Source organism: Populus nigra, chromosome 6 (assembly GCF_951802175.1).
Source record: "Populus nigra chromosome 6, ddPopNigr1.1, whole genome shotgun sequence".
NCBI lineage: Eukaryota > Viridiplantae > Streptophyta > Magnoliopsida > Malpighiales > Salicaceae > Populus > Populus nigra.
Window position 1 is genome coordinate 10,712,548 of NC_084857.1, and position 23,173 is coordinate 10,735,720.

The following is a 23,173-nucleotide window of genomic DNA, read 5'->3' on the forward strand; positions in this document are numbered from 1 at the left end:
GTTTCTACATGGTGCCTGCATAAAGCATGGCCCGTTTTTGTTGCAATGTTCAAGCCCTTGGGGGATTGTCATTGCAGCTGCTGTTAGTATCATCTGCTTGGGGAATACTTTGTATCTTGGAGGGTATAAATAAATTTTCTTTATGCGTTTTGTCTGAAGGTGGTGATAGGTTCTGATATTTTATCATACTGCCAAGTTGGTTCTATTCGTACATTGGTTGTATTTTCATCCCTTTATAATTGATATAGAAAAGACACTAAGACGCATCATTACCATCCTATTTGAAACAGTTAGTCTTGTTGGAGCAACTGTGATCTTCATTGGATTTTATTCGGTGATGTGGGGACAGGCAAAAAAAAGAGAAGGTGGGGAGTGGATAATAGGGTAAGGAGCATTGAATCAGGTATCCTGAAGGTCCCTTTCCTGCAAAGCCATCCTGAAGAAACACGCAAGTTTTGTACAGCAAACCAAAGAAAAGGTCTCTTTTGCCAAATGAAACTGGTAACCTCAATTTCCTTTACCTAGAAATCATACCCATGTACAAATGCACACACAAGACAGTGGTTCATGTGCTCTACACACAAGCCTGCATGTGTGTGCGCGCCCATGCAAGGCACTCATTTTAAAAGCTGCCCTTGCATTGTGTTGAAAATTGAGGGGTTCAGGGCTTCAGCACTTGGCATGGTTTATCCTCTATTGCCTTTCCATATTCGACCGTGTTGGTGTGGAGTCATTACCTATGTGTATCGGCCATGCCTTTAGCTAAGTTGGTTGTTGACTCGCAATGTATCTCATATACATGCTGAGTGTATCAGAAAATGATTAAAAAAAACTGTACCATATCACATGCACCATTATATTAGCATCAGGTTGCTTCAGATGAAATAGGATTTGGGATTGGATTGGAGTTAATTGGCTGTGTTGGACCAGCCGATAATGTCCCTTGTATATATGATCCGGACGTAACTGTACAAGGAATTTCTTTTTTTCTGTTACTCTCCCATAGAATGGGCCAAGTGTCAATATTTGAAAAAAAATGTCTAATGTTATCTGATGCCTCTGTCTGTGAAGAGGCAACCTCAATCCCTGGCTCTTATCCTTTTGAACAGTTGAAGTCGTGCTGATATTTCTGGATAGGAAAGAGATTTTCAATGCTTTGTCAATACGTCGGTATTATTTTCTAGTGTTTTTCTTTATTTCTTTCTTTTTATAATGGGTTGTATAAAGTCATTGCTTGAAAGTTGTGGGTGATTCTGCATATGATAGCATCTCCGGATTTTGTACGTGCATTTTCTTATCTGTCTTAAACAGGAGGAAGAAGTCTAAAGAAAAGGAAAAATGTACATGCATAAACATAGTGGTTTCTGTGAATGGAGAGATGGAAGGCACGCACGATGAAAGATATCAGCATGTGGGTTGACCAATGTATTTAGACTCCCAGCCTATGGGCTCAGCAAGGTCAGCCCTCCTGCAGTGGGACGCATGATTTAACGCTGAGAAGAATAGAAGTGTCAGAACCCAACAGCTAGGCACAGGGTAAGCTCACTTTCTGAAAAGGAGAATGAAGCCATCCTGATGAAGATATCTGTTGAAAAATTCCACATTTCATTTGAATGTTAATTATTTAACCATGTAAAGTTATGCCCTCATCTGTATGCGACCCTATCATGAGCACCAGTCCATAAAATATACTTGATGCCTTGGAGGCAGAATTTGCACGCGTGTTGAGCTGGGTTGGAATGGATGGACTTTTCTTTTTCTCCCCTGCAAATCACATTTCCTTTGACTTCAGTGTCTAGAAAACGATTGCCAATTTGAAGAGATGAATATGATCATGACCTGAACCTGATACAAACCCATATAAAATGGTAAGAACATTCTGATTTCAAATTTTTTATGGATAATTTCATTTTCAAGCGCTGAATTTTTCATGTTTGAAGGCACATTTTGCACTTGCTTTAGAATCAACTAAAAGGGAAGACGGAGTGAAAAGTTGTTTATCGAAGCATTTGACATGGCAGATACATGTTACTTTAGTCTTTTTGGGCATGTTAGATACTGAAAGGGTCATGGTCGGCGCTTAGAATGTTTCAGCTCCATTTTCTCCTTGCTTTCATGGCATTAAAAGAAGAAAGAAAAAAAAAATGAAGATAAGAAGCAGGTATAAAAAAAATGAAGATAAGAAGCAGGTATCTGGTTGTCTAATTGATCACATCTCCAATTGCCCACTTTTATGCCTCCATAATTATAACGCCATAAATGCACGGAAGCAAACATGGCGGCATATATGAGCTCCATGGGATTAGTACACCAAGATGGACATTTAACCAACACATCAGCAACTGAAGAAATGTAATTAGAAAAGGGAAACCTTTAAGTAATTAGAAATGTAGATTTGGAATCATTAACGCTAAGCATTAAGAAAGAATGTTGTGAATCATTGAATTATTCAAAGTAGAAAAATGGTATGCTAATTCCCCACTTTCAGCACCGAGAGCAATGAAATTGTGCACTTTCCATGACTAAAGCAACTAAGCGACTATTGTATGATTTTTCCTGACATTTCTCGAGCCCTATTTTGTCCAATCCTTGATATGCTGTCATGTTCCACTAGATACTGCATTAACGGTAGAGTACAAGGCAACAAATCCAGCAGTTCAGCTAGCAGAACTGCAGGAGCAAGAAGGTTCCTTTTTAACTTCTCTCAGGTCCCTATATTTTGACAATACGGCATCTAGTTGCTAGCACAAAGACAAAACCAGTGCCCAGTTTCATTTCTTCAGGATTCTACTAATGACTGAAGCTGTTAATTAAGAATTAATCCTTGGGGTGAAATTAGTCTGATGATGACTCCAAGAGTATCGTTAGAGGCATCGATCCGGGGCCTGCAGTTCTTGCACCAGAGCCAACAAATTCTTGACCAGTATGATACCAGCCAAGGCTGATTCTTCTATCCGTTTAATTTATTCACAATCAGGAGTTGGGTAGCACAAGGTATCTCCTCCTATATAAAAAACTAACGATTTAGGTTCTGGGTCCTTGTTGATTTTGTCCTGGTGGGTGGACCAATGGAGTTATAATACTCTTTTTGAGTGGGGCCATTGGCAATGTCGACCACAAAGAGATGATCAACAACACTGTTAAGTCTTTGTGTTTTGGCCACTAACGAGTCACGTAGATTAGCAGAAAATAGTAACTTAAACATGATGGCGTCAAAATTAATAGACCAAGGAGCGAATTAAGGGAAAATAAGTGCTAAAGTCTAAAGATTTTTCTCCGAAAACACAATAATTTCGACAAAAAAAAATGAATGCCATGTCAGCTTCCCTCCCTTTGTGTAGAGTTTGAGACACAACCGAGTAGCTTTTTCTCTAGCAAGTAGCTCCAACAAGTTGTGAAGGGTTACCCTCTTTGATCACCCTCGCTCGCACGCACACAATATAAGTAGAGCTTGTTGTCACGGTCACATCATAAAGGAGAGAGAGGGAGAGTCACTCTTGATTACATCAGTTCTTCTTTCCCCCTCTCTTTGAGAAGCAAGTTGACGATCAAATACCTGAGAGAGGGAGAGCTTGCATCAGTTTCTCTCTACATAAAAGAATCTTGTTAGAGAGAGATGGGAGTGGGTTCTAAGTTAGGGGAAGTAGCACCATTTACAGTGATGGTGATAATGGAAGGTTGCACTATCGCACTGACCATTATGGCCAAAACAGTGATGTCTAGAGGGATGAGCCCTTTTGTATTTGTTGTCTATACCAACGCACTTGGCACTCTCATTCTCCTCCCTTTTTCCTTCTTGTATCACAGGGAAAGGTCCACACACTCTCTGATCTATTTATATATATTTCCCTCTGATTATCCTACGCTTCTTTGTTAACTAATATTTGTAACAGTACTGTCCCTAGCTAGCTAGCTTCTGATCATATATACTCCATATTGTTGTCTATTGCAGAGCAGAACAACCACTCTTCACCTTGCCAGTTTTCTTGCGATTCTTCTTCCTGGGTTTGACAGGGTTTGTACTCTCATATTTCTAATTCGATTATATATGCTGTGTGTAGCCACAAGCCCACAACTGATCACACACATGCACACATTAGCATGAACCAATGCATGTTTTTATTTCCCTTTCCATCTTCTTTCGTTAATTAAAAAAAAGATCGAATTCATAGGGAACACCAATTGGATCCTAGCTAAGTTGCCAGCACGGCTGCCCTCCCTTTTCCTTGACACTACCTTCCACCCACCAGAGGATTAAAGATTGGAATGTCGAATTTAGAAATTTGGTTGTGTACAAAAAGAAAGAAAGAACTAGAATCACAATGTGTTTCTTTAAAAAAAACATGTTTTCCTTTTGAACTAGCTAACGCATTTTCAAGAGTTTCTATTTTCGTGAAAATTAAAATGTTCTGCACTAACAGGCAGTGGTTTTAATTAATCGACCATTCCTCGAAACAGACTGTGATTAATCATTGTGCCATATTAAGTATAGATATTCAAGTCATGGGTTTTTCATTGTGTATGCATGCATTGTTCATCTCGATCATGTATATAACTGTGAATTATGTAAAAAAATTTATTTTTTTAATTTTATCCTTAAAAGTTTTTTTGGTGATTTAATTCTAATTAAAAACAAATTAATTTTGATTTTTTATAAAAAAATAGAATTGAAAAACGAGGGACCGAAATAAAAAATATATTAAACGCATGGGTGGTGTGCATAAGTTTCAAAAAAATTCTTTTTTGTCCTCAAACTTCAAAAATAACATCAATTGTATAATTTTGGTACCTCAATATTTTTCAAATTTAATTTTAATATAAAAATTCCTTTTGTTATCTTTTAGTCTAGGTTGAGAGAGAGAGAGAGAGAGAGAGAGAGAGAGAGAGAGAGAGAGAGAGAGAGAGAGAGAGAGAGAGAGAGAGAGAGAGAGAGAGAGAGAGATGCCATTAATATCGTTTTAGGCTATCAAAATAGATAATATTTGTGTCAAATAGTTTATTTGATGAGAAAAGTTCATATTAGCTGTTTTTTAACCTTTAAAGTTCGTAAAAAAATAGAATTTAGCTCAAATTGATTTTTTGTTTTAGGTTGATTTTGATTTTTAGAAAGGTTTTTTGAGGTCTTGGATAGATTTATCATGGTTTCTAAGATATTTTAGAGGTATTTTGGGTTAAAAACAGGTTGAAAACAAGTTTTTAGACAAAAAAAAACTTAAACCTTGATTTTTCAGCCACCACAGTGGCTAGAATATAAGCAAATTAGATGACATGTCGTTTGATTTTTTTTCTAAAAAACTGAGGCAAACGAAATAGGACCCTGTCATGCAGGCCACCATGGCAGGCCCAGGCATGGGCCCTAATAAAATAAACTCAGCGGGCTAGTTTGGCTTGCTAGACCCAACAACACGTGTTCTTTGCTTCTTTTTTTTATATATTTTTTTTTAAATTAATGATTTTTTTATAGTTTTTTCTCTAATTTTTTTAATATATATTTAAATTAGTATTCCTTCTCTCTTCATTTTGTTTGGAAAACCTCTTTTAAATTACTATTATTTTTTTTATTATGCATTTAATTTTGAAGAGTTTTTTTGATTCATCTATAATTTTTTTTATTTTTTTTATGGATAAACTTTACTTATGAAAATAAAATAAAAATATTTTCAGATAATATTTCTAATATGTGCAGCCTTGCATGATATTTTTTTCCCCTTTTAATTTATTCAATCAAGTTAATTTTTGTCTCTATTTCTATTATTGTCTGCTTGAATAAAAATTTATTTTAATAAATAATTTTAGCTAACCTGGTAAATATCTCATATTTTGAAATTAAATATTTTGATTCATATCTGTTTCTTGATTTTTCAAGTTTTATTTTTAGATATTGTTAATGATTTTTTATTTATTTATTTATTAGCATATATAGTTCTTAATTTATTTAATTACATGAATTAATAAAAAAAATTATTTGAACTTAAATTTTTTAAATTATAAAAACGAGTTAAAAAAACTATATATATATATATATATATATATATATAATTTTTATATAAAAAATAAAAATATATAACCTTTCAGCAGAGCATGAGTCATATAATAAGAGGGTTCACCTCTCTCACCTTACAAGATTAACTAACAATAAACAATATGCCAAGGTCAGAATAAATATTTTCATTGGATTTTTCCACTAATTTATTATTTATGCACTATTAAACTTTGCTAAACTCATATATTTATGACTTTTTTATGTGTGTTGTAGGATAGCTTTATCACAGAATCTTGCATTTGTGGGCCTGAGCTACAGTTCACCGATAGTCGTTTGTGCAATGGGCCTTTTGATCCCTGCTTTTTCCTTCATTCTGTCTGTCGTCCTCAGGTTTTCCCTCGAAATTAAAATCTCTTTATTTTTTTTCCTGTTAAATCGAGTTCCTTTTTTTTCCCTAATTTATTAAACCTATGAGTTTCAGAGAAGGAAAAAAAACACATTTAAAGGGCTTTGGACCTAGCGCCCCAAGGGTCATCAACTCGTTTGATTATATTGCAATTGATTTCTGGCAGGAGGTCAAAGGTAGAATGGAGATGCTCAAGTTTCCAATTCAAAGTGATCGGCACCTTGGTATCAATCATGGGCGCAGTCTCGGTAGTCATTTACAAGGGCCCATATATACGACCTTCATCTTCTTCCCAAAAACTGCAGCATTCCGAACACCAACTTTTCGTTTTCTACTCATCACCAGACAATTGGATTCTTGGTTGCATGTTGCTTGCTGCATCTTTTTTTTGTGTTTCACTGTGGAACATTATCCAGGTACGTAGAAATTAAGAAATCTTTTGAACAAGCCATGTCGTTTTACGTAGTTTTCTTTTCTTTTTTTGGGTTTTCAGTTCTTAATAAATTATTCCTGATTTTTTTTTCTTCTCTCGTGGCTTTTATTTGGTCAGTTGGGTACTATCAAACTCTATCCCCAAGTAATGAAAATAGCGTCTTTTTATAGCTTAGCTGGGACTGTTCAATGTGCAATATTCTCTTTGATTGTAGAGAGAGACTTGAATGCTTGGAAATTGAGGCTTAATATGGAATTGCTTCTCATAGTTATCACGGTACGTAATTTGTGCACAGTGATCATCAACTTGAGTTCGCCATTAAAACACACACACACACTTAAAATTATCATCGACTGCAATTTGTTCTTTACGTGCCATGCTATGGTATGGAATGTAGGCAATCTTTGGGAGTGTCGTCCGCAGTAGTGTTCAAATCTCGTGCACACGCATGAAGGGCCCTTTTTACGTGCCCTTGTTTCAACCATTTAGGATTTTTTGGGCTACCTTTTTCGGCGTCGGCTTCTTCGTAAATGGTCTCCATTATGGAAGGTAATTATTAAACAAGAAGAACACTCTCTATTTCTGATCTCCTAATCAACAGTGGCATAGGCTCTAATTAATCTTGACTTTATATGTGCATGCAGTGTTATAGGAGCCGTAATATCTGGATTGGGTTACTATACAGTATCATGGGGTCAGATGAGAGGAGATGAAAAACAGGAGGAGAGTGTCAGGTACTCCTCCGATGAGAAGAACCCTCTCCTACAAGAAGACTCGGAGGTGTAGAGTAATATTAATCTTGTGGTGATCAATCCTTTTTCACAAATTGAACCACAAATTGAACATCTTCGAAAAGCTGTATACATATATATTGGGCATTTGATTGTATTTCTCCTTGCTACTAGTCCAGGTTGTAGATAGTTTTGTCAGGGCTGGTGCGAAGAATTAATGCTGCCATGTTGAGAAAGTGTACATTTTGTTTGATTAAAGATGTAAAATTAGTAACACATTCGCTGCATAAAAGTTTTATATTTGGAAGAATTCTTGTATGAGAATATCTACGTTCTTTCTCCATGTTTTGACTACCTCCATAATAGTAAGATATTAACAAATTTTTAATTTTATTCTCATTTAATTTTTAATTTATAAAATTTATTTCTCATTATTTTAATAAACTTGAAAAAAATAAAATATTAATAAGTTATCTTCCAGCTCATTTTGCATGACATAACCAAACACTGGAAAGTATTTTTCAATTTATTTTTCATTACACTGTCAAATATCAGAAAATAATTGACTTTTTCAGAATTCATTTTCTAAAAAAAATTATTTTCCAGCAAATAAACAAGACCTCAATAAATTTTAAATTTATACTTGAATTAAATATAAAAAAATTATATAATATATATTTGTGGGACATGATAAAAAAAAAGAAAATTAAAATAAGTGGGGTTAGCTAACAATGAAAAACAAGAATTTACAAATTTCAGAAATTTTCCTTAATATTTTTTTTTTTTTTTTTGCTCATCCACGCATAGGTTAACGCTTTACAAATTTTGGGAGTTGAGTGTCAACCCCTTTAATTTTTCCTTTCCTTTTCACGCAACTTAAACTAACTAGACTAGGAATTAAAGGACCAAAAAAAGAGACAAAAATCATGAAAAATGGTTAAACAAAAACCTTAGCCGCACTATTATTTTTCTAAATCAAATTCTTTTATCAATATCTACCTCGGGTTTATAATAGCTTAAACAGGTTTATTTTTTACCTGAATCGTACGTAGATAGAAAAATTAAAACCTAAAATTCAAAAATAAATTAAAAAAAAAACTAAAACTAAAACTAAAAAGCATCTTTCGGGCTTAACTTAAAGTCCTTCTTATTAAAGTTTGGATGATATATTCACTTTGATCCTCATAGTTTTTAAGTGATAACTTCTTGGTTCCTCATAATTTTAAAAATTATATACTAGTCCAAAACTTTGTTTTTCTTATATTTTCATAGTTTAAGAAATGAAAGAGAGTTGTTGAATTTTGATGAAAAAGAAAAAATACCGGTTAACACCGATTCCGACCATAAAAATAATCAATTTTGATGACAAAAAAATTTGTGAGAGGAGAGAAGTTGCATTTGAGAGTTCTTTCACTTTTAAATTATTTGAGAAAGTAGATCTGATCTCATGAATGTTTTGGATTTCAAGTATATTTTTATTTTTTTGACCATGTTTTGGGTTATTTAAAGGCATAAATGGGTTTATCAAGATATTTTGAGTATTTTTTAAGTGATTTTGGGTCAAAATATATTGAAAATTTTGATTTTTAACATAAAATATTTCTCTCTTGATTTTTTTGTGATCCACGGGTCATAAGAAACTAAGAGTGTGTTTGGTATTGTGGTTGCTGTTGTGGTTGTAGTTTGAAAAAAGTTGTTTTATAAAAAGTACTTTTAGTTGAGGTTGGTTTGAAAAAATAGGTGTTTGGTTAAAACTGTGGTTGAAATTGAGGTTGAAGAAAAAGTAGTTTAATGTGTTTGGTTAAAAAAATGATTTTCAAATTGAGGTTATAAAATAATTAAAAATATTTTTAATTTAAATATTGTAGATTTAACTACTATTATTACATCATGAAATAAAAAATATTGATATCAAAATTTATTTATTATTCCATTAAACTACATGCAATATCATCACATACGAAATCTATCCAACAATAACTATATTTTTCATGGTTTCTTAAGCACGCAACAACAAAAACTGAATTTTTTGTTACGTCATCAAGCGATATCCTTCTAATTTAATGAATAAAACACAATTAAAATAAAAAATAAAAACTGAATTTTTTTTAACTGCGTCACTGTTAAGAGGAAATCGCAATGAGAAGCAGTAAAATATTGCTTCTCCAAACTTGTGGTGCAACAGTTAAAATTGATGGTCCCATCAATGAAAATCACTTTTTTTTATTACCAAACACTCAAATATATGGTTGCGGGTGAACTTCACCCGCAATCACAATACCAAACAACATCTAAGGCTTCACCCGCAATCACAATACCAAACAACATCTAAGGCTACAGATAATGTGTTGTTTACATCGTTTGACAAACAAAAAAATTTGAATGGACGGATGACTCAACATCCACCCAACTAAGAAAAAAAAATTAAATGGGAAGCATGCAAGCCTGTCCTTGCTTTTGGGCCGAGACTCTTGAATTCCTTTTCGAAGGTCTTTTCTTTAATTTTTCCAAAGGATTTATTTTAAAAAAAGATTAGACACCAATAAAATTATTATTTTTTATTATGTTGGGATAATTTTTTATCACTTAACTTAAAAAAATATAATTTTTTTAATTAATTATCATGTTCTCATAATTGAGATCGTAAATTTAATAAATTGACTTATATTTTTTTCATTATTTTTTTAAAATTTATATCTATTTATCACTTTAGCACCTCAATAATAGGTTGGTTAAGAACTATAATATTTGTATTTATTTTTTTTTATGGTAATCTTATTTTTATGATTTTAATAACAAGTTTCATTGTTTATCTAAATTTACTCGAGTTTTTTTTTTATTTTTATATTTGATTTATTGAAATTAAACTAAACAGCAACCCACATGTTCATAATCTTTCCGACCCTGAAAATTTCCACCTTTCTATAAACCTCTTGCCAAACATCAAATGTAACCCAAAAAAATCAAATAAAAATTTGAAGTTCAAATTCTTAGCTCTTTTTGTCCAAAACCTTCCACGACCCCCCAGGCAACAAGCTCCGAGGAACAATGGTGCTGGGATTACAATTGTCGGTGAGGGTGAAATTGGATATTTCCACTGTCGGCGGTGACTTGAAACTTTTTTCCCTCCTGATCCTTTTCTGTCTTCGTTTCTTTTTTTTTCTCTTTTATTTTTCTTGATAAATGCACAAATAGTTGAATAATTCAACTACACTGATTAAAAAAAGATCATATATATATATATATATATATATATATATATATATATATATATATATATCATTGAAAAGTTACTTTTTCATGATAACTCTCGCCTTAAGACAATTAATAATAATAATAATAATAAATGTGATGGTCCACAAATAAGATGGACCGTATATGCGAGATATAAGATGATGGTTCGTGTTGGGAGCACAAGGGGGATGGTAATAAATAAATGTACATGCGCCATTTTAAGTTGGAGTAGATTTTACTTAGGCGGAAACGGTATTTATTATAAACATCTTCTTCTTTTTTTCTGAAAATATTATAAACATCTTGTTTAGCCCAATCAATCAAGTTCTCTAGAAAATAGCACGTGATTCATCAAAATACGTTTTTTCTTTTCTTTGGTAAACCCTATTGTCTTCTTCTCGGCGTCTTTTCGTCTCTCTTTTACCTCTTCTTCCATTAAAAACAAATCGTGAAAGCGTGAGTGCTGTAAGTAACAAGTGAATAAATATCTATTTATTTATTCCAAGTCCATTTAATATGGATAATGGAGTAATTAATTCATCGTTCCATAGATAAAAAAAAAAAAAAAACAGATAATGGAATTAAGCACAACAGATATACATTGATATATAATAAGAACGTCCAGTACATATAAGTAATATGCAGTAGCTAGCTAGGTGCGTAGCAGCATAATTGCGAATTAAGTATCTGATCTGATATGGATGAAAGACAAATTGCAGAGTAAATATAAGGCTCCACATTATTTAGACGACCATATAATAAGAACACAAACAATTGCAGTGCACTACTCCTTGAGAATTAATTCATCCACCTCCAGGAAGTTCTTTACCACAAAATCCTTAATGACGTGTGGGACTTCAACATCTTCGCTTGCCTTTACAAACTCACACATCCATTTCACCAAGCTTCCATCTCCCTTTGGAGTAACAACTATGGTTGCCTTGAAACTCTTGTAGTATTTTAGAAGATCACCCTCGATCACACTGTAAGAGACCTCCTTCTTTGCTTCGTCTACAGTGTCGATCCTCTCTTTCGACACCTTCACAAGCGGAGAACCTGGGAAGCAAAAATGTATGACCAAAGTAGTACTGATCATCGGTATTTGAGCATAATTCCCAAAGTGATATACTAATTAATTAGTTAGTTAAATAATGCTAATTGTACGTATGTGTGTGCCTTTTTACCTTCAGCGTATGTGAAGAGGCGAATGGAACCAGCTGCCTTGCCATCGCCTTCCAGTATTTCAATGCTCTTGTATTGGTCAGGGAAGAACTTTGGGAAGAGAGTTGTGGAGTCTCTAATGTTATCCCAGAACTTTTTTGCAGCAGACTTGATCTCAACATCTACTTCAAGCTTTCCACCGGAAGCCATTGGCGTAATGCAGGAATTGTTTTTAAGTAGATTAAGAAAGAAATGAGCTCTCTATAGTGTAAACTATATGTTAGAATCTGATATACACTCTTGTACATTTATATAGTAATGGTGAAGCTTTGGATATAGATGGGAGCCTTAAATTCACTAGGAACAGGTTCAACTGCCACTTTCTTAGCTGCTATCAATGTTATCATGTTGAATAATTCATCCCTCACCGCCCCTTGCAAGAAATGGGCCCGATCACATAAATTTTTTTTTTCTACCAGGCACAGAACCAGTTGGCCGAGCAATTACTACAGTACTCTGCATGCTGCAATTTATAGTTAAACCAAGGTTTCTGTAAATTGATAAAAAGTGTGGTCTCGGACTATCGTTTAAACCAATTGCAATAGCGTTTATAGCCGAATCAAGTCGAATCACTGAACCTCACAAGTCTGTTAAATCATAGACTTAAATCTACAGTATGCTCAGATGTTACGCATCGAGGGGTTTTCTTGTGTGTTCTAGGAAGGATGTGCTCAGCTGGTGTGCCAACCCTAATACAAATAAATAAATAGAAAGAAAGAAAGAAACGGAAGAAAAAGTAAGATAAATATGCTACCATGGAGTCTATATATAAATTTTTTTAACTTAAAAAAATATATTTAGGTATTGTTAATATTATTTTTAATAGATTTTTTTAATTATTTAAAAATTCATTTGATATGAATTAGTTTTGATGGGTTCAAAAACAACCCGGATAACCAGTAAATGTAATTTAACTCGAAATAAATATTTAATATCAGGTTTTTTTTAATAAACACCTAGACAACAACATATTAAATCAATTTGGATTAACTCAAGTTAATTTAGTTATCAATCTGAACACTAAGTCATGAAGTTATAGTAACCTCATAAAAAACAAATCAAAATAATTATGAAACTCAATTTCAATTAACTCGATATTAAATTATGAAACTGAAAAAAAATCAATTAAAAAATAATCCAAAAAAATAACCCTAGTAGACCCGGTTTAAGTTGTTAAACTCGTGACCTGGATCATGAGACTATGATAACCCAATAAAAAACAAATTGAAACAAATTATGAATTTAATTCTCAATCAACCGAGTATTAAAAACAATTCAATTAAAAAAACACAAAAAACAACTCGAGTCAATTAAGGTTAACCCATCAAAATTATAACTCGAGTCATGAGATGAGGATAAATTCATTAAAAGTAAACAAAAAAAATCTAATTCTCAATCAACTCAATATTAAAAAATAAAATTAAAAAAAAATCAATTAGAAAAGGAAGGAATAACTCGAGTCAATTGAGTTAACTCATCAAACTTACAATCCGGATCATGAATCTGGGATAATATCACAAAAAGTGAATTAAAAAAATTATGAAATTCAACCCTTAATAAATTTAATATTAAATGATGAAATTAAAATTAAAAAGAAAATATAGATTAGATAAAAAAAACATTAATATTATATTATATTATATGAGGAGGAGTAGAGTAAAAACCCCTCCTCCTCCTTTAGTTTTTTTTTTTTTAATAAACACATGATTGATAAAGTGGGTGAATTTGGAGTAGTTTATTAAAAAGGTTTTTGTTGTTTTCCGTTTCAAGACAAAGCATGCCTTAAATGAGCTAAAACGTATTGAGCTATCAACCATTTTGATTAACATCTCTGTACTCATTCCTTTGATCTTAATACATTAATTAATCATGGAGGTGTTGATGTCATGGAGGAAGTTTCCTGAAAACTATAGATTACCATAAAGAAAATATTGTTAGAAGTGAGGTTGCTCCATGAAAATATAATGAGATACTTATTAAGAGTTATTTAATATTTTTAATCAATCACTATATTTACCTTTTCGTCTATATCATTTTAATTAATAACTATTAGCTGCATTTAAAATATATATATATATATATATATATATATATATATATATATATATATATATATATAACCTCTACAAGACATGTGATTATATCACATCAAAAGACAAATTTTATAATTAGTACTTGGTAATTTCACAAACATAACCACCTCAAAATTAAGTTATATTATTAGAATGTAAGGTGATTGATTTTTTTTTCAGGTTTTAACTATAATAATATATATTAAATAAGTCCCTTTCATGGGAGAGTGAGAGCGTTTTTGTCTAGTTTTGGTTAATCTTTCAGGTACTATTTGGCATAGCAATTGAACTGCTATTTCGGTTTTTTTTTTTTAAATTATTTTAATTTATTTCGGATGGTTTTAATATTTTAATATTAAAAATAAATTTAGTAAAAAAAATTATTTTAATATATTTTCAAGTAAAAATATTTTAAAAAACAATCTCTATTATTATTTCAAATACTCTTTGTTGAATTTTATAAATTTTATGAAAATTAATATATATGACTATGAAAATAAATAAATAAATAGTGAATATAATTGTACAAATCAATAATAACTTAGAAAAGGTAATCCTATTTCATTAAATTATTTTAGTACTAGCTTAATTTTTCGGTTGGTGGGATGGTGCCTTTATCTCTCGATTGTGAAATAAAAAAAATATATATTCGACTGTATACATAGGTGTTCTAAAACTCACGAGAAATAATCCTGCTAAGGAAAGGCGCCCTCGGGACTATCGAGGCAGCCCGGACCGAACCCTCTTTTTATTTTAATCATCAACCGAATTTATAGGTTCTTTTATTGTTAGGTTCGGGCTCAAGCTGGCAAAACATTAAAGTTCGAGTTCGAGTTCGAGTTTTTTTTTTTTGTGACGATTCAAGATACCGAACCATAAATCACCGAAGAGAGGCCTGCATTAAAGTAGCAGGAGAAATCGCTAGCCATCCGAAAAGGAAAAGTTAAAAGATTACAGGTTTTTTTTTTATATTTTAAAAATATTTTTAAAAAAATTAAATTTATTTATTTGTTTCAAATTAAATTTTTATATATTTTTAAATTATTTTGATATACTGATGTCAAAAATAATTTTTTAAAATATATATATATATATATATATATATATTATTTTAATACATTTTCAAATAAAAAACACTTTAAAAATTAATTACTACCCAAATTCAAATTCCCTCAAACATTTCTGTTAATGCGTTCTCACTTCTCAGTGTATATGTTTTCGCTTTAAGGGTAAACTTCACTTTTGCTCCTATAAATACACCAACATTTCACTTCTACTCCTATAGTTTTATATTTCTCATTTGATGCTAAAAGTTTTCAAAATGTTTCAATTTTACCCATAACCGTTAAATAATATTCCATTTTTTTTCCTACCACATAGATAAGATAACATTGAATAATTTCAAGCTGTAGGGTCAGAGTTTGAATCCTCGTCGATCTACAAGTATAAACGTGCTATAATTTACCCTTGCTGTCTTTTCCCAAACCAAGTTATTTTGAGATCCTATATCTTAAAATGAGGCATTTTAATTTATGACATACAGACCACATTAGCCAGCAATGATGCCAGTTTTCATTTTATATGACGTTATAAGCAATATTCTTTCACAAGTTACGAGTAACAAATGTTTCGACTTCTAGCTGCTAAAAAATCACATTATTAGGAAGCTCTATAGTCCCAATCTATGCATGTGCCCGACGAAAACCAAACAAAAAAATACAATGAAATGGCTGTTTGTAATACTTTTTAAAGTATTTTTTAATGTATTTTTTATTTTTAAAAAAATTATTTTTAATATCAATACACGATTAAAAAACATAAAAATAATTTAAAAAAAACATTAAAAAAACTATTTGAAACATAATTCTAAACAATCTCGAGAGAGAAAAAAAAAGCAGTCCACAATTAACAAGTGGTCGGGTTTATGGAAACCAGTTTTCAGTCTTTCCCTCTATCCCTTGTTCTCATCTCCCAACTCCACAAACATGTCAGCAATAAGTGGTTCGAACATGTATTCAGAATATTGAAGCCTGCATTAACATTTTTATGATCGGTGAACAGGACTTGAAAGTACAGGAAATTGGGACCTTAGATCCTACAATATCATCAATGGCAATCAAATTATTGTTAATGTCTAATGTCTTGGATATTTTCAAAGAGATGACGATGAAGGTAGTTTTGTGGAACAGAGATAAAAGGTGGGGGAGAGATAAAAATACCAATCTACTGAAAATTGGATGGAAGGAATGAAAGCACCCGCTCAACTGCCATGCACCTTGCTTGTTCAAAAAAGAAGAAGAAAATCAAATAAGAAATGGAGGGAGAGGTAGCAGCTTGTATTTCCTTATCAAGCAATACACATCCCACCATTCCACAAAATCATCAAAAGGTAAGTAAGCGATACCCAACTTTTACTATGTTTGCCTTTTCTTTTTCTTGAAGCACATCTCTCCCCCCCAAAAAAAACAGGTTGTTGGAAGATGTTGTAGTTGAGTATTCTCCTAATCTTCCTTCTCTTGCTCAATACGTACTCATCAGAGGATTCTCCTAATAATATTTACTCACATTTAGCAACTGCAGTTTATAATCATTTCCACTTTCGTCATATTTTTTTTCGAAGAAATATACAGTTCAATCCAAGTTAGATGAACTGGATTAATCTCTGGAGAAGAGATTCGTGAGATCCATCTTCCTAGATTGTCATGAAATCTCGTCTGTTAACATTATGCGCTTCGTTGCATTAATCCTTTAGTAGAGTAGAGGTTAAAAATTTAGCCAAGGAAGACCATTATGCCTTTTGGGTTAGTCTCAGCATGGAACAAGCGACGGAGAAGCAAGTCCCAAGATCACTCAGACCCTTGTACGCTCTCCTCCTCTCTTTTTTTTTTTTTTCCATACAAATTTTCCTTCACCCTAATTTGCAGATTAAAATAGCAGTTTCCGTAGTTTGAGATTTTGTTTACCTTCCAGGGGTTTATAAACCTATGGAGTTTTGGCAACTTGAAGATCAAACACCTCAATCCACAAAGAGACGTCATGGATCATCGGTTTTCACACTCAAGGAAATGGAAGAAGCAACGTGTTCTTTCAGTGAAAAAAATTTGGTTGGAAAAGGGGGATTTGGACGAGTCTATAGAGGCGTCCTGCGGTCAGGAGAGGTACTTCTTTTTAACAGAAAATTTTATCATACTCCCAGGGAAAAAAAAACTGATATGGTCATGAAATGGTTGTTTCTGAACACAAATCATGATCTGAATGGCATTTAGGCTAGAATTCTGAATTTCCCAAATAGACATAAAGCTAATGCATTCAATTTTAATTCTAAAAAACTTGCAGCGATTTTAGTTCCTATATTATGTAAAATACCAGAACAAAGAGCAGTAAAACATGACACTCTAGTTTTCGAAAAACATACAAAATTGCTCCTCTTCTCTAATCTGTAGGTTGTAGCAATCAAGAAAATGGAGCTGCCGACATTTAAAGAAGCTGAAGGGGAACGGGAGTTTCGTGTAGAAGTTGACATCTTGAGCAGACTTGAGCACCCCAATCTGGTTTCCTTGATTGGATATTGTGCTGATGGGAAGGACAGGTTTCTAGTGTATGAGTATCTGCAACATGGGAATCTGCAAGATCATTTAAATGGTCAGTTTATCACACAAAATACTATTCTCATTCCCAAATCGTTAATGGCATATCTAGTAATCTGCAACTGTATTCTAGGATATGGAAAAGCAAAAATGGAATGGCCTTCAAGGTTAAAAGTGGCACTTGGATCAGCAAGGGGACTTGCTTATCTCCATTCAAGTTCTGATGTTGGCATACCAATTGTCCACAGAGATTTTAAATCCACCAACATCCTTCTAAATGCAAATTTTGAAGCTAAGGTAACAATTTTGAGGCTTGCTAATAATCTCAACTGACCCACGAACACCTATGTCCCGTGTTAACAGTGAGGTTCTTCATAATTACTGCTGATAAAAAAAATGTTACAAATAAATATCAGAATCAAAAGCATATAGCTAAACTCCATATCCCTATCCATTACAGATATCTGATTTTGGTCTTGCAAAGTTGATGCCGGAGGGGCAGGAGATATTTGTGACTGCAAGAGTTCTCGGAACATTCGGGTATTTCGACCCTGAGTATACATCGGTATGAACTTCTGTTAACTTATTTACATTTCTAAAGGAAATTACCATTGTTTAACCACAATTTCTTGTTTTTTTTCATGAATAAACTCTTAATTAAGAGTTTGAACCATGCCTTTGTAACATGTTCAGACATGGGCCATGGCTAGTTTGTAACCTCATTAAAGCATCAGTCGTGATTAGGAAGGCAAGCTACTGGGAAGAAATTTTTCTCAGTAGCTATGAAGGTAAAGAATTATGGGTTATAACCAGATGAAACCTGACTAGCCTTAAGTGTGTACTCACATTTTTTATGTCTGAGCTTGAGCTATGTTTGCTAACATGCATATAAAACTGAAAGTGGTCTAGAAACAGAAGCATTTAACAAAGAAAATTAGCAACTTCTCTATTTTAGCAACCCTAAAGGACTTTCTAGCAATTTAAATTGTGTTTTATATCTTACACCAAATAAAGAAGGCAGAAAATCTGAACCTGAATTTCCAACAACTTTGAATTATTAGTAAAATTAAGTAAATCTCGATGCAACAAGATTATACTGCGCTATGCATTTAGAAAAAAAAATAATGATTTATATGCATAACTTTCTTTAGCATTATTGCTGGTTCACTTGCAACTACGTTAGACAAAACCTGAAGTTATCAGTTATGCAGACTAGGACAATTACAGCGCTTCCTGTAATTGATCTTGGGTTTGTGACCAAAACAGTGCATGTTCTGGTCACATTTTGTGCATCAAATAAATAAATCGACGCTGAAGATTCTTTCCAAATTCTCTTCCAGGAATTTTTTTAATGCAAACTCACTACATTTGGCCCTGCCTGGATTTACATTAATCACCACAAAAGTTCTAAATCATGCACCAAACATTTTCAATAAAAGCAGCACAAACAAAAAAAAAATTCCTTTGAGGCAAGGATCTGACAGTCTCTGAGAAACATCAAGCAACTCCTAGTTTGACTTTGGTTCAAGTATAATATTACCTAACATCTGTTCATCATCAGCTTAACTCAGTTAGGCACTTAGGCCTTGAGACTAATCCCTAATTAGTTGGAGTCTAAGCCTTTGACGAAGCAAGAATTATTGCACAACAATCTTCAGTCCCAGAAATTAATTTTTGCCTAGTTAAATTTGATTAGTAAGTTAGATCTAAGGATTAGCCTGTCTCTTTTCATGACAGACAGGGAAACTCACTTTACAAAGTGATGTCTATGCATTCGGTGTGGTTCTTCTTGAGCTTTTGACTGGGCGTAGAGCGGTAGACTTAAACCAGGGACCAAGTGATCAAAACCTTGTCCTACAGGTACGACAAACTCATCCTGTTTCGACTGATTTTTCTACTATAGTTTTGAGTATATTAGAGGGCTAACCATGAACATGGCTGAAATACTAAATAAATTATCCTTTATGTTTCAGGTTAGGCATATTTTGAATGATCGGAAAAAATTACGCAAGGTAATTGATCCGGAGCTTAGTCGGAGTTCATACACATTGGAATCTATTGCTATGTTTGCCAACCTGGCTTCACGCTGCATCCGCATTCAGAGCAGTGAGAGACCCTCCATGGCTGAATGTGTGAAAGAACTCCAAACAATTATCTACACAAATTCAAAACCCATGGGCATGGGCATGGGCATGGGCATGATGACTTTCAAAATGGTCTAACAAACGGTTCATCAGCACAGAAAGTGTTACATCAACAATAAAGATCCTCTATTTTCCTTCATTTGGTTATTGACACTTTGAAGGCAAGAGACCTATGATTTTAAAAGTATTAAGTGTACAACAACAAACAAAAAAAGACATGTTATGGAGAAAGGATTCTAGTAATTTATCAATTACAGCAGACAAAATTGAAGAATAAAAAAATATGGTTTTATGGTAAAGAACGTAAACCATAAAAATCTAGAGAGCAAACAAAAGAGAATCCACAACCAGCAAGAAACATTATTTGTATATCTGGTTCTGTCTAGAATCAACATTTCGTTTTAATTATTCTTCCACTTAATGACAACTGTTGTATATTATATCATTTTGAAATATGGAGAGGTACATTCTTTGCTTGATAAAAAGGTATGATAAGGCAGGTCCCATTGAGATTTCACAACCAACTTTAGAGGCGACTTTTCTTTTCTATTTTACTTTTTGTCCAAGATTACACTTTACATGTTTACATTTTCTGTTTGCCATATGCATGTTTTGTAAATTCATTGAGTATAATGTAAATGACATGTAAGAAACGGAGATGCCTGGTGGGGATTACCTGTAACACAATATGTTTACGCCATGAATATGATAAATTACAAGCAAGGAGATGCTGGACCATCAGATCAAATTCCAGGCCTAAACCAACCTAATTGGATGATCACCACAACCTGGCCAGACTATATACCCTGAAGGACCTGGACCAGAATCCAAATCTTCCATAAGAAAAGTGTAACAGACTATTCAAATATAGAAAAAACTCACATGAGAATCTTAAAACAAAGATGTTGATGAGATTGATGAAAACATAAAGGAACAAAAGTAAATTTTAGCAATAATGATAAACAAAAACAATTAACATGGAGGGGGAGGGAGGGGGATGCATGAAAAATTACAAGTCCAATCAAGAGTGTCTGATGTACCTTGGAAACAGGTGTCATGACTTCCATGTATCCATTTGTGAAGAAAATTCCATATCGGAGCCTGAAGTATTGAGTTCTGAAGGATTCTTTGAGACTAAAAGTTTCTTGCACATCAAATGTTTGCGCCTCTGCAACATCAAAAGGACCCATATGCTATCAGTTTTAACGATGTTGTAACCTGCTTTTGTGTACATGTTGAAAGGGGCTGAATCAATCATTCTGCAGTGCAAGTACACGTCTCGCATACTACTCATCTTGGTAATTAGTTCCTCGCTTGCCTTCAGAAGATTCCACCCAATTCCCCTCCTGGAAGTTCCACAGGCATAAAATTAAGTCCGGTCTAGTTCTACACAATGTACTTAGACACTGCGGGTTTTGAAACTAGTTTAGTAGCTAAGGGTCATGTAGGGGTAAGTTACCGATAAACATATAAAATTAAAAAAATCTGTATCGTGAAGATCTGTAGATCATGGAAATGTCACAAGGCATTGACATATTCATGAAGGCACTGAAAAGGTAACACCTATCAAAGGAGCAAAAATTTTAAACTTACAGTTTGTAATGTAAGCGTATCAAGGTTCTGTTATTTCTAGTTCTCTCCATTGATAGTGTTATTAAGGTTCTGTTATTTCTAGTTCTCTCAATTGATAGTGTTATTAACAAATTAAATGCATCGTTCTATATCAAATTGATCTAACTTTTAGAGTTCAATTAGTTAGCAAAACACGGAACGCAAAATTGTATTTGTGCAGGTAAAAGAAGCCAGACCATAATTTCGTATGAGTACGAGTAAAAGATTTGAATTCCAAATGGCTATCTATAAACAATTCTCACAAATCCTCACCTGGTTAAAAATCTAATCCTGTTAGAAAACTCAGGTAGCAAAGACTTGTATGGACATGTTAGCAACCTTCCTGGAGTGATTTTTTTGTTCATTAAGGATTTCCGAGGTCACATAGTGACACGATCACACATTCTCAAACTTAGCTCTAACTTGGAAGACAAAGAACAGTTTTTGGTTGAGAGTTGAATGTATACGAAGGGTTCCTCTTAGGTATAAATTGATACGAGTCAAGATTCACAAGTTTAACAACAAAATGCCTACTAATTCCAAATAAAAGCAAAGTTGACAAATTTTAACTAGAGAAATGCCTAATTCCAAGTACCCAAAAAAAAAGTAAAAGCAAAGCTTAAGTACCTACGATGTGACTGCTTAACAGCCATGTTGCAAATGTAAGGAGCATTTTTTGGAGGGGTAGGTGTAGGAGGAGAAGCATTAGCACCCCTTTTGTCAAAACAAACCTCTACAGTCCCTGCCAACTCTTCGAGGTCCTCCTCCTCTTCTCCACCATTCGTCTCTTGTTTCCCTTTATAAAACCCAATAAGCGTAACGGCATGTGGTACTGCAGCTCGCCTTTCAGTCAAGTACTGCTGCACAAAGTAGCAAACCAAAGACACATAACCAACAGGCAACGACATGGACTCAACAAATGACTCTGCTAGCAATTTAACAGTGATATCCATCTCCCCCGGCTTCATCATCCTAACCAACATAGACCCAGTTTCAAGTTGTTGATAGTATCTGAAATCTTGAAGTGCTTTTAGCTTTTCAATCTCTTCATTGCTCAAGAACCTCCCTGTTTTATATGAATCCTCAATATAGGAGTAGGTGGTGGAAGCACTAGGTGTTTCTGTTTCTGTTGCTGTTGTTGAAGAGGAGGAGGAGGAGGAGCAGTTTGAGGAGAAACAGAATCTGGAGTTGAAATAGCAAGATTTGTGGAGAGAAAGGAAAGGTTGTTGTAGATTTGGGGGTGAAAGAATTAAAGGCAGTCTTTTGTATGGTTGTGAATCTGAGAAGAGATTGAGAGAGGCTGAGACCGAGATCGTTGTAGCCATGGATAGGATGAAAGAAGAGTAGTTTGTTCAGTTCAGTTCAGATCTGTCTTGTAGTTTAATGAGATAAACAGCAAGCAAAATCATCGCCATCGATCAATTCCAGAAAATCCAGATGAAGATTTTTATTTTTATTGTTTCCTTTTCTTTTATTTTTTTAACTTTTAACTTTCCCGCACTAAGAGTTCGTTTAGTCTAAATATAAAATCGTAATAGCTTCAAATTTGATTTTTATCTAGAAAATAATAATTTTTTATTTTATAAATTTAATTTTTATAATATCACATCAAAATAATATAAAAAAATTAACAAATAATTATCCAAGAACAAATAATTTATCCTCGCTTTTAAACATGCATGGACTGGGCCCGAGCCGTTCTAAAATCGCATATACTGGATCGGCCCAGACTGGGCCCGAGCCGTTCTAAA

The 23,173-nt window shown here is 33.3% G+C and overlaps 4 protein-coding genes across 8 annotated transcripts; 2 read left to right on the forward strand and 2 right to left on the reverse strand.

The window, feature by feature from the left end:
* Nucleotides 1-3,488: 3,488 nt before the first annotated feature.
* LOC133697056 (WAT1-related protein At1g70260-like) lies at nt 3,489-7,894 on the forward strand. The gene is made up of 7 exons (XM_062119390.1): nt 3,489-3,813; nt 3,953-4,015; nt 6,257-6,373; nt 6,556-6,805; nt 6,940-7,098; nt 7,220-7,371; nt 7,467-7,894. Exons 1-7 carry the CDS (start codon nt 3,617-3,619, stop codon nt 7,606-7,608), a joined length of 1,080 nt encoding a protein of 359 aa, XP_061975374.1. The 5' UTR covers nt 3,489-3,616; the 3' UTR covers nt 7,609-7,894.
* Nucleotides 7,895-11,368: 3,474 nt separating this feature from the next.
* LOC133696625 (MLP-like protein 423) lies at nt 11,369-12,239 on the reverse strand. The gene is made up of 2 exons (XM_062118862.1): nt 11,972-12,239; nt 11,369-11,843 (listed from the first exon to the last, which is right to left on the reverse strand). Exons 1-2 carry the CDS (start codon nt 12,156-12,158, stop codon nt 11,572-11,574), a joined length of 459 nt encoding a protein of 152 aa, XP_061974846.1. The 5' UTR covers nt 12,159-12,239; the 3' UTR covers nt 11,369-11,571.
* A 4,216-nt stretch (nt 12,240-16,455) lies between these two features.
* Nucleotides 16,456-20,335, forward strand: LOC133697510 (probable serine/threonine-protein kinase PBL28). Of its 2 annotated transcripts, none has more exons than XM_062120120.1 (7): nt 16,456-16,940; nt 17,033-17,238; nt 17,524-17,722; nt 17,801-17,964; nt 18,128-18,232; nt 19,405-19,527; nt 19,641-20,335. In XM_062120120.1, the coding sequence occupies exons 1-7, from the start codon at nt 16,871-16,873 to the stop codon at nt 19,887-19,889; spliced, it is 1,116 nt and encodes a 371-aa protein (XP_061976104.1). In that variant the 5' UTR covers nt 16,456-16,870; the 3' UTR covers nt 19,890-20,335. The 2 variants fall into 2 exon arrangements, with proteins under 2 accessions (XP_061976104.1, XP_061976105.1); XM_062120121.1 differs by having other exon boundaries at nt 16,457-16,940; nt 17,051-17,238.
* LOC133697512 (GCN5-related N-acetyltransferase 5, chloroplastic-like) lies at nt 17,361-22,925 on the reverse strand. Of its 4 annotated transcripts, none has more exons than XR_009842889.1 (4): nt 22,050-22,925; nt 20,852-21,157; nt 20,488-20,626; nt 17,361-17,703 (listed from the first exon to the last, which is right to left on the reverse strand). XR_009842889.1 is itself a non-coding variant. In XM_062120123.1 (3 exons), the coding sequence occupies exons 1-2, from the start codon at nt 22,745-22,747 to the stop codon at nt 20,866-20,868; spliced, it is 990 nt and encodes a 329-aa protein (XP_061976107.1). In that variant the 5' UTR covers nt 22,748-22,925; the 3' UTR covers nt 17,361-17,703; nt 20,852-20,865. The 4 variants fall into 4 exon arrangements, 2 of the variants coding, with proteins under 2 accessions (XP_061976107.1, XP_061976106.1); XR_009842890.1 differs by having other exon boundaries at nt 20,488-20,644; XM_062120123.1 differs by lacking the exon at nt 20,488-20,626.
* Nucleotides 22,926-23,173: the final 248 nt, after the last annotated feature.